This window comes from Stegodyphus dumicola, chromosome 3 (assembly GCF_044657685.1).
Source record: "Stegodyphus dumicola isolate Sdum_Otavi_A_Nest chromosome 3, ASM4465768v1".
NCBI lineage: Eukaryota > Metazoa > Arthropoda > Arachnida > Araneae > Eresidae > Stegodyphus > Stegodyphus dumicola.
In genome coordinates this window covers 269,474,592-269,486,924 of record NC_140770.1, presented here as the reverse complement: position 1 = coordinate 269,486,924, position 12,333 = coordinate 269,474,592, and the positions used below count along the sequence as shown (strand labels likewise).

Sequence of the window (12,333 nt, the reverse complement as noted above, 5' to 3'; positions counted from 1 at the left end):
TTACTGCAACCACTCTCACCACCTCAGTGTCTTGGTATGTGAAACCTCAAGATTGTGATGTCATATTCTTGTTTTTGGTGTATTATGAAGTCTCAGTGAGTTTCTCGGAGTAGAGCTTTGCAAAAAGGTTTTAAAATGCTTATACAAAGTAAGTACTAGTAAGTACAAAGTATACTTTTTGCATGTTGTCATATTTTCAACGTATAATAATTCCATGGTCTGCTGGCTGTAATTTAGTTTTTGAATTAGCAAGGGGGGGAGAATCTAAAAAATTTTATATATAGCATGGTTCTAATATAGGTATTTTGACACAAAATCAAACTTTTTCTAAAATGATATGCCAAGTTTTTTCCATATTTCTATTCTACTACTCGAATTATGTCTAAATATTGAATTTTGTAAAATTTGGTGTAAAATTTACCAAATTAAATTTGCCAAAATTAAAAAATTTAGCTTGGCACTTTTTTATGTTCATTTTGCTCCAAAAACTCTTCACTTGACGAACTTCTTAACTTATAGCATCCACTTTTCCTTGTACACGAGCGGAAAAAATCACGTTTGCTACTTTCAAATAATTTTAACAAAGCATGTAAACCACATTTGGCATTATTATTTCTTACAACATATATGCTAATTCATGTACATCTTAGAAGATTTTGAATAAAAAACTTAATTTTTTGGAGGTGTGCCTAGAAATACATCTACTTTAAGATGATTTTAAAAATTTTACAGGTTAAAATAATACAAAAAGTTTTTCAAAAAATGTATAAAAATATTTTTAAATAAATCATAAAAGATGTGTGAATTATATTTGGATTAAGTCTAAATTTCAAATTCTGGAAGAAGAAATCAAGTAAGTTTAAGAAAAAAAGAGGTATTGGTAAATATAAATCAAATTCAATTAACATTGAGGAGCTAAATTTTTTAAAGCTGATTTTTTAAAAACTACTCGTGTGATTTTTACAAAACGTGGCAGTTTGACATAATTTAAGTCGTAAATGGAAATCGTTATATGGAAAAGGAAATGGCATGTCATTTCAAAGAAAATCCAATTTTGTGTCAAAATACTTGTATTAGAGCAATGCTATATATAAATGTAATACATATCCATAAATCGCACTTTTGAGACATGAAAAACGCTAGTTGAGTTTCGTCAATCGGCTCAGTAGAACGGGAGATATAGAACTGTCTTCTTCTTCTCCCCCCAAGGTACATAGGTTGAGATTCCTTACCATTAGTAAAGCTGATATACTTTAGATATCATCAGGCAGATTTTTCAAAAATTAGTTCTTTATTCTTTATTGGGCATGAATTTGTTATATAAATTTTCTGCTAGAGTAAGTGATTAAAGCAAAATACATGATGATATCAACTTTAGGAATGATGTCTTCAAGGTAAGGCATGAAAGCATACAGGCAGCTCACCCATTCTGAAGGGAATCAAATCATGAGAGAAAATATCAATATTTTTAATAGCTTAGTTACTAGTCGACTTAATAGTACTAAGAATTAAATCCATGCATGATTATGCATCTGTCCTAAAATAATTCATTCTTTTCAAGCATGTGCTTGGGCAGGTGTTCAGTTTGTCTTTAAAGTACTTTGTTTAATACTTTTTTAATTAAATGTTTAACTGTATTAACCAAGGTTCAAGCTATATGTTGTTGTGCCAATATCAAAAAGTTTAAAAATATTCAATGTTTTAAAAAATCATAAATGGTCTGTTAAGAAAAATTGGAGGGGAAGAAATGAGAATTGTAAATACTCTTCATTATTGAGGCTCAGAAGTTTACTTAAATGTGAAAGATTTCATGTGAAATCTTATTCAACTTTATTTATCTACTAGCTGTGTAATGTAGAAAAAGTCTTATTAACTAAATGTTTATTTAATGGCTTTGAAGCAATTCCTGAATTAGAAATTTAGGACTCAATTTCATTCATAGGATGAATTTTCATTTTATCTATAATAGAACTGCTGGAGTACTGTTTTTGGTACATTTTTCATTGAAAATATCTCGTGAACTATGATACCTATTAAAAAACGAGAGTAGCCAAAAGTGTGCATTTGCATATAAAATTTCCATTGTACCTATAATAGAATGCAAACTAATGTTGGGTTTACTACTTACATTGTACCAATGACAGAAACCGAAACTAGTGATCTCATAAAGTTAGAGTAATAAAATGCTCACCAATGTCCGTTCTTAAACAGAAGCGTGGTTGACTGCAACCATTCCATTCTATCTTCAATAGAATCGGAATCTAAGATAGTTACAAAGGAATGAGAATTTTCTCTGGCTGAACGAGCACAGTCAAACTATTGTAGGTATATATTCTGCTATCTTTAACTGAAAACACAAGCAATGATAAAATTGAATAAATATCTAAAACACATTGATAAATTTTAAAACAAATATTTTATTTCACTTTAAATAAAGTGATAGACACAAGAGGCATTTGGCTGTGTGTAGCTATAAAATGCTTAAAACAGTGATATAAACACATTCTTATGAAGTTTAAATAGACAAATATATAAACACTCGCACAAACATGTATATCAGCATCATAATGAAGAAAAACATTTTTCTCTTGTTTTTCACATTGAAATTTTAACGTTTCTAAAACACCAGTTTCCTCTTGTATTACTTTAACTTTTTACATAATATAGCAGCGTCGGATTGTTTTTATTGAACAGTGTTGCTTTCAGAATATTAAAACAGCTTATTAATATTTGTTGAGATAATTACTTAAGTGAACCAATATCGAAATGGAAATTATTGTTATGTGTTTTAAACTTTTAAGGTTTACTTGTTAAAACTGATAAAGTCCATTTATGGAAACACTGCAGAAGCAGAATACTATCTGGAACCTTTTTGAGGGGGCAACCAATTCATATGGATTTCTATTTTATATTGATCATTGGTTTTCATCTTTGTATGTATATAATCAAAATGTGAAACACTTCAAGGTCTGATTTCCCCCCCCCCTATCTAAATCACTGAAGTTGTCATCCATATGTGGTGCCTGACACATCCTTGGTACAGTTTAGCAATTCATTGATATTGACTTGAGCCAGAAATACATTATTTAGTAGCCTCCATTGTTTTTAAGAGTGTTCTCTGGAAAATGAATGCCAGCATCAAATGTAATTGTTTATTTATGGAACTAAGAAATGCAATTTTTAAAGAATTTGCACTAAATGGGGAGGGGCAAATTTTTTATTTTAAATGTGTTTATCTAATGCCAATAGCTTTATGATAATTTAACCATTTTAATGAATCCTGATTCGTCATTCAGTGTCCACATTTCTACGGAATTAAAAATGTAAGGTCAAACTTTTCTGCTCCAAAATGCATTATATACGATGGTAAAATCATCTTCAAAATTATTAGCTGGATATATTATAAGTTAGATTATAAAAAAATACTAAATGAAGGATTAAGTTATGAAAGAAATGTATTTACTGCTTTCAGTTTGCTTAATTTATTAAGCAGTCATAAAATGAAAAATCAGATATGTTGAATGGCAGAATTATAGAAACTTGCTCTTTGAGAGGCCGCATGGAAGATCTTGTATTTCATGTAATGGCAGTATTTGCTGAGTTGCTTGCAAGCTTATCATAACTTAAGAGACCCAGGAAATTTTTTAAAGAATTTGCTAAATGTGTTTCTAACTGCAAAAATGCATTATGTATATAAATAAAAGATGATTAAATTAGCAGCTTAAATTAATTTTCCTTTTCTATTCTAAAAAGAGTAATCTCTCTGCACTGCTTCATTTCGAAATTAATTCATGTCATATGACTCTTACATAATTCTGATGATGTAAATGAACCTAAATCAAACAGCCAATAGTAATTTTACAGCAGTATTAACTATCCAATCAAAATGCATTGAGAACCAAAACTAACTCAGTCTGAATTAAGATTTCACCCTGAACATAATGCACTTGCTTTCGACACTTTGGCCTAGCTGGATTACAGTCTGTCTGCTCCTTCTATCTTACTGCAAATTTATCAAAAATGTAAGCTTTTTGGAATAGGCATGATTAATGTGTCAACTTGTTTGTGGCCACAACATAAAAACAGAATATAATAGGAACAACTGAAATAAAAGTTGAATTAAATATACCTTGACTGCCAAATTTCTTATTCGTTGTGGATTGGCATTTTAGCATTCTGTGACATCAAAATTCTCACTGTTCATTACAGATTCTACCGCCTGCGCTCTACTACAGTATCCATTACATATATATATATATAGTATGTATATAAATTTCTGATTTTTGGAGTCCTGAACTTATCGCTCTTACACAGTGCCTGACTTGCCATTACAGTGGGCCCCCATACAGTTCATTTAGCAATGATTAGTGTTTAAAAATGTCTCAGCTTAGTGCTCAGAATGATGCAAAAATAATAAACACTTAGAACAGAATTGTGAATAAACAGTTTTAATGTTTAGGTTCTGTATCAGGATAGTCTAATAATAAAAGAAATTAATATGTCTATCAAATTTAGGATGCAGTTTCTTCCAGAGTCGTCTGAGCGTCACTGCTTGCTGTGGTTTTCCTTGAGCTTCACTGCTTGTTGTGGTGTTCCTTGAGCTTCACTGCTTGTTGTGGTCCTTGAGCTTCACTGCTCTGAGTTCTCCATAGGATGCTTATATGCACCTTGAAGCATGTTTTCCAAAATTCTGTTTATATTATTATTACTTTGAAATTTTTTACAGATTACTTAGAGGTTCAACTAATCATTTCAGAATTTCAGTCTTTACACCATTGGATAGATAGGATAATACCTTCCAAATGAAATTTATTCCCAATATCTAACATAATTTATTGAACTTTTGGATCTCTTGCTTCCCAAAATGTATCTTGGATTTCGACCTCTGTATCTCCATAAAATTTCCTGCTGTTTTAGAACTCAGTCATTTGGTTCCTAATTAATTTTCAAAGTAACTATATTTGTATTTAAATAAGTTTCAGATCAGTCTGCTAAAAAATAGTAGATGGTTTATCTTTGAAGTCCGCATTATGATTGTTCCATTTTGTGCTTTTGAAGCTGAGCTGGATTTAAATGCTCTTTCAAGAAGAATGTTCATTTGGGGAGTAACAGTCTTAAAAGTTTGTGAAAAATGAGAATTAGATATAATGCTTTTTTTTTTTTTTTTTGATAAAATAATTATAAAATTGGGTATTAATGTTAGAAAACTTTTGGAGCGTGTCGACAATTATAGTTAAGAACCGAATTTTTAAAGTAGTTCACTCTCTCATTTTGATCGCAAAAATTTCAATTTTGGACCATGATTAAGTTGGGTATGGTTTCGACTGTTTCTGAATGATGGCATGATTCCTATAATCGACTCTTGACATAAAAAAGTTGATGAGCAATTAAAAAGTACATACATTTTCCAAAAAAATTTTTATGTCTGCATTTTTATGCTATTTGCTGTTGCAAGTATTTCATGTTTCTGTAAATAAATCTGTTATTGTTTTCCTCTTTTTGGACATTCCCCATTCTGTCGCATAGATTTTCACTTTTGGAATCATCTCCGTACCCTTTACTTCTATCAATAGCCAGATTAATAAGGAATATCTTCTCTCTGCAGTTGTAAGAATATACTAATTTGTTCCTTGTAACCAAAACTTTTTAAATCCGTTTTTCGTATATGGAGAGGCTAATATACCTGATTTTGTATACACAGTTGTGGGAGTTTCTTTTAACAAAACTAGGGAAGTAATAATTTGAATTTCCAAAGGCTAGCAATAAGAAAGGAAAGTTGGAGGTTACAGTCAGTGTGAATGAATCAAATAATGATTTCTCTATGGATTGAATTTAAGTAAGATTGTAGATGGTGCAACATTATTCTACATTTAAGTTTTTTTTTTTTTTCTTTCTTTTTTAAATGGCTGAGGCTATTTAATAGTCAGTAAGCCTTGTGCCACTAAAAGTGGCCATTTCATTGTGAAAGCACCTGATAGGTGGCCACCGTTGCCTCCTATGAAGGGCCGAACAGTTACAACCATGCTTCCTCCGGGATTCGAACCCGGGCCCATCGCTATGGCAGTCAGGATCACTAACCACTATACCAGATGGACGGCTGTACATTTAAGATGTAATTTATGAAAACAGTTTCTGACAAGATGTTGAAGAAGCAATAAAATTGAAAGTAATATAAACAAGGAAATCAAAAACAAAATAGAAACATTTGAGGTATAATGAAAATTTATATATAAGGGGAAGCAGTGATAGTAATAGAAAATTCTCAACTTATGTTATTTGTAAGTAATGATCAAGAAGAAGAAATATATGCAAAATCCTGGATTTCTACAAACTTGGTCTTCAAGCATTGCTACTGAAACTTGAGCTTGATGTTTTTACTTGGAATTTAAAAAATACCAAAAACTTGTTTTAAAACTTCCGAAACCTACTGATTTTATCATATTAAGTGTGAAACTAACAGTGAATCTAAAAGAAAAGTTGCACAATCTTCAACCCCCTTCCCTCTCTAAATCATAAACGATTTTTACATGCTTTATATTTGAAGGAATTGCAGTAATTCCAGTAATATGTGGCCCACCAGCGGCCGAGCGGTAAAGACGCTGAACACTGGTAGTTCGGTCTGAGGTTCGAATCCCGCGAACGGGCTGGCTGCATGGGCGTTTTCGTGGTTTTCCCCATGTGTAACGTGTATACGAGCCAGTTTCCCTTAGAAAGTCCTCCACGAAAGGCATCCCTCCCTTTAGGCAGATAGCCCTCGTGTGCTTTGCCATAATTAAATACACCAAACACCAGTAATATGTGACTTACCAAAACTTATTTCATCACACTTCGCTGAATAACAAAGCTTTTTTTTTTTTTTTTTTTTTTTTTTTATATATAATGGAACAACTTTTCACAATATTGTGACACTTCAGACTGTCATAAAATTATCAAAATACACACACTAGGGAAGGAGAAAAGATGGAAATTTAAAATTTTTGAAATAAAATGGCTTTATTCTTTTAGTAAAAAGTTATTTATTATATTTCCTTTAATCAATTTAATTATAAATAAAGTAATAACAGTCTTTCATATCTCTACCCCATACCTTATAAACTGTAAAATTTCCAGATATGTAGATTTGAGAAGCTGGCTTTTTAAATATATGCAACCATTCTCAGCATCACATGAATCTAAAATTTCACAACAGTCATGACATGCGAGAGAACTTTAGCCTATTTCTGTGTGAAGCAGCAGAGATTAATATCTAGTCTTAATCTGACGCAAGACATTCATTTATTTTAGACAGAAAACTGTTTCATACAATTTTTCTACCTACTTTTTCACTGAAAGAAAGATGCACAAGTTTTTTTCTTTCTTTCACAAAACATTGGAAGTTGTTCATTTTCAACAACCAATCAGATTATTGGAGTTAAGATTATTGGATTAAGTCAAACAAAATGAATTAGTGTAATATTTGTAAATATTTTAGGACTAGTTTCGACTACAAAACCACCTACCTCAGCTGCCTAAGTACAAATGAATGAGATAAGATAAGAATGGCTGGACAGAAGTTAAGCTACTGGCACTATCTATTGATGAAACAAGCAGACTAAAATGAAATTTCCTTAAAGTCTGAAGGTAAACATGGATTGGAATTGGGGTCGTTAACCAGAACAAAAAGTTTTTTTTTTTTTTTTTTTTTTTTAATGTGAAACACCTCTAGAAAATGTAATTCACCAATGGAAGATTTTTTTGAATAATTTTGGCTTAATTAGTTGAAAAATGGAAAGTGGGATTTTTTAACCAACAGTACTGGGCAACAGCGGATTCTGTGTTTCCTTTTTTCTAACATATGCCTCATTTTCTTTAAAGTGAAATTTTAAGTTTCTCTTAGTTTGACCATAAATTAAACCACATTGGCAAGGATGCTGTAAATACCCCAGGAATTCATATCCGGAATGTGGTCCTTAAGTATGAAACTGGGAATTTTACTGATAGGAGAAAAATCAGATATCAGCATCGAATCACACATCATCAACCATCATTTGTATTGGAGAACTAGTTTACCCTTTACATGGTAATCCCAAAACGATCCCGGTGATTACTGTTACATACCGCGTGACAAAACAGAAGCATTGTTCTAAAGAGTTGTTTTTCCGAAATATTTTGAATGTGTAACATGACATTTCACGCGTTCAAACATTTTGGAAGTCTGAATTGTAACATGATGTAAAAAAGCCAATCACCAAAGTATTATCAGGGTTTGCGGTTACTTTGTAAAGGGGAAACTGGTTCTCCAATATAATGATGAGGGAATTGATGCAGATAGCTGGTTGGTTGAAGATGAGCAATTTACATTTTTTTTCAAAAGGAAGAAAAAAAATCAAGTGCCTTTTCTTTCAGTGGTAAATCAGGTAGAGAAATTGTTTGAGACAATTGTTCGTCCGAAACAAACGGATGTACATTCCCCAATTTCATTTCAGTTGATTTTATAGTTTCATAATGATCGGAATACATGATACTTTAATGCACCAGAGAAAGATTGCATTAGTTTCTCTACTCAGCTATTGGAGAGAATCTTTCAGTAAATTTATGTGATAAAAACCAAAGACTAAGCGAAGAGAGGGAACAATAAGAGCTGGGCTGAATAAATATAAACAAAATACTGTAGTAACTATTAGTACTCCAAATAACAGCTCAAAAGTTTGATGACATAATTGAGAGTTATCAAACAATTGAAAAATAATGAGGTTATCCTCGAATACTTCAACGACTCATAAATTCCATTACAGAAACTGTAGGATAAGAATTTTGTTCAAGATGCATCTTTTTCAAGATAATCTAGAAATGAATCCAAGAAAGCTTCAGAATCTAGTTGACCTTGAATATAAAAATAAGGTTATGCAAGTAGTTTCTCTCACCCTCTCTTTCCTGTAAACTAATAATATATGCTTCCTCTAAAAGAATCATCTCCTATGATAAAAAGTGCAGTCACATCAAAACAGAAGAGAAGAGAGTTCTTATTGTTCTAAACAGAAGAGTTGATGATATTCCCCCAAATCCCATTTCTTAAAGCTTTTAAAACATCAATCATAACTTCATTTTCTTCTTAATTTTTTAATAATTTGACTATATACAGTGCCGTGCAGAGGTAGAGATAGTGTAGTGAACTGACTTGGCTAAAGGAATACGTTATTTGAATTCGGCAAAGCCCACGAGGGCTATCTGCCCAAGGGTAGGGATAGTTTGGTGCAGAACTGGGCGGGTTGTACTCATCTTACATATGAAGAGAACCGTGAAAGCCAACTATGCAACTAGTTCTTTTGCCTAGGTATGAACTACCAGCACTCGGCAATCTTTATCTTCAGCTACTGGAGAGGGCAAACAAAAGAAATTGGTCAGAGTTTTATAATCATTCCCATATTTAGCATAAATATGAAACTTTTTGTCAGAAAATTCTGCATGGAGGCATCGTGCTTTAGGCAAATATCCCTCCAGTACTTAGTTTTAATGAAATAATCTATATCGATAATGAGATCAAAATCGAAACTGATATTGTTTCCTTTTGTAGAGAAGTACAAGAAATTTCATGAAGAAACAGTTGGTTATATATCTTTTGTTCAATTTAATATACATTCGAAACCCGCTATCGTGAATACGATTTTTAATGAATGGACATTTTGGTTCCGTGCTATTTTATATGGCCATAGCGAATTTTCAAATTCTATAAAAATCGGATGTAATGAACTTTGTGGATATCTTGATATATCTTCGTGGATGACAAATTTTCGTATTTTTCAAACTTTTTAAAGAATTACTGTAACTTTCAGCTGAAAAATTACTCTTAAAATGAACTCTTAAATTCATGCTGTTTAGGATATTAGAATAACGAAAAACGCCTTTAGGTTTCTGTTCTTTTATCTCCCCACCATCCAGGGGCATAGCTAGAATTTCCCGCGCCCGGGGACAACTGAAGAATTTACGCCCCTTTCTGTGTGCCAAGAATGGAAAACATTTCCTTAAAAAATTTCGTAGCATTAGTTTGGCGCCCCTTGGATGCTGCGCCCGGGGATAGATGTTCCCCCTTGCCCCACCCTAGCTACGCCACTGCCACCATCTTTCTGTGCATTCTATAGAAAAGGCAGATGTAGCAGTTAGTTCTTAGAAAATCAAGAAGCAGAGTAAGCATACCTTAGGGTAACCTTCAGTGTCACTCACTGAGCCAAGAAACGGCTGGTCCATTGAGATAAAGAGCTTGAATCGGTTCTTTGATTCCATTCGAATTATGAATAAGTATCAGCCTTGAACAGAATGCTGAGTCGTCAGACAGCATTCTGTTCAAGGCTGATACTTATTCATAATTATAAATGGGCATTTTAGATGAAAATGTATAACTGAAGAGAATGGCTCTAAACCATAACTTTTATTCTAGGTAATTTGTCGCATAAAGTTATTAAGCTATGGAGAAACTGGAAAATAACGAAAAAAGAAATTTAGCAATTCACAAAATAATAATCGTAATTAACTTTTAATATGTTTAAAAAGTTAAAGTTACTATTAGCATCTTATGGGAGATGTGACAATGCTAATCACGTTTTCTATGCGATTCACCAATCAATTTTTATACCAGTTTGTAAAATGATCTATATTTTTATTTTCAAACCAGATGTAAGGAACACTAAATACCGTGAGCCAAATTTTTGGTTCCTTGATGTTTGTTACAGCACGGTTTGAGTGCAAGTCGAAAAAATTTTAAGCATTTCTAGGTCCTCCCCCCCCTTCCAAAAAAATGCTGCCAAATAACTAATAAGAACAAAAGTATTATTGAACGCAAGAAATAGGAATAACATATGTACAGCACTGTTTCATCATCCAAAGAGAGCAAAAGACTTGAAATCTCAGAGATAGTGGCAGTCATGATAGTGCGTTCAAGTCTTAGTAGTGCCGAACTCTTAGCAGTAGTAGGAACAGAAGGTAATAAAGTGAAGAATAATGATCACTAGTTACTACTTGGTCACCATTTGTATCTGTCAGGTCTCTACGTCTAGAGTTTCTTCAGTTCTGTCTTTTGATACTGCCACAGTATCAAAAGTCAAGGCTCATCATCTACTATAGCACGTGAGAAAGCCTTATGCGTAGCATACTGCCGTATATTTGACTATTAATTATACAATAAGTACTATTTCTTTTAACATGCAATTCTTCATAGGTAACCAAAATATCTCTCAAAACTGCTCTTTTGCAGTTAAAGTCATTTTTTATCTGCAATCATCACTTAAAACAAACAGTGAGCAATATTTTCTCTTTTCGCCATTCTTTTTCCCTAAAAGTGGAAATCCTCATTTGGTTTGTTTCGTGAATTGAGAAAGATATACTGGCATTCCACTGCTGGACACCGTGGGTGAAGGACGTTTGTACTGAGTGCTCTTCGTGTGGTGACTTCGCGTTCTTTTTGTGTTTGCGAACGATTTCGATTTTGTGCTTTATTTTCTCAATTAGAGTATGTGCTTCTTGCAGGGCATTGCTATGGCTTTAAAGGGTGTTCCTGATGCTGGTACGAATTCGGATAGTGATTCAGACAATGGTATTCTTGAACTGGAATTTAGTGATAAAGATGAGTTATTACAAGATTTATTAGACAAAGGTGTTTTCTACCAGGCGGACTTTATTAATGCAGAGAACTTTCTTCACATGGATGGAAAAATAGGATTTAACCGTGTGGCCAGTGAAACATTCTTAAATGATAATCCTCAAGTGGACAGGATTTCTCATCATATGATTCTTGAAAGACAAACAACCGGAAACAAATAGAATTAGCATCCTTAGAGGTAAGTGCATTAGATGTAAGGCGCGTAATAAAAAAATTGAAAATCCTAGTAACAATGTGACTGTTGTAACTGTTGACAGCGGTAATAGTTCGTATTGTTATGTAGTAAAAAAACGCTGATAATTCTAATCTAGATTGCTATTAAGAAACCAATTAACCCTTTCCGTCGCGCTACCTTTTGGAGTTTTGATTAAAAAACGTAAGCAGTCTAATTAGGTCTACAGGAGTACACAAGTAAAATTTTGTGAAGATAGCGCTTATCATTTTAATTCTGTGCGTGTGCCAAAGTGGGCACACTGATTGAATAGAGCTTCGAAAAAGAATGCTGAAACGAGCATTTTTGTCAATGAACTGATCGAAGAGATGCGGAAAAATAAAGAATACAGACTCTCAGTTGTCCTAGATTATCGGTGAGCCCAGTCTGGGCATACCTAGGGTTCGCCGTTTGATTTTAGGCAAGATTTCAAGGCAAAAATTTTAAACTAATATAGAATAAAAAGATTAGCATACAGCCAAAAAAATAA

General features: G+C 32.7%; 1 protein-coding gene across 1 annotated transcript in view; it reads right to left on the bottom strand.

Annotated features, from left to right (window-relative positions):
• Positions 1-2,060: 2,060 nt before the first annotated feature.
• The window catches only part of LOC118198831 (glucose dehydrogenase [FAD, quinone]-like), a 100,167-nt gene continuing 89,894 nt past the window's right edge, over positions 2,061-12,333 (bottom strand). The window contains exon 13 of the mRNA XM_085814128.1: positions 2,061-2,347. Coding sequence (XP_085670254.1) covers positions 2,344-2,347 — 4 coding nt within the window. The 3' untranslated portion in view covers positions 2,061-2,343. The remainder of the gene's footprint in view (positions 2,348-12,333) is intronic.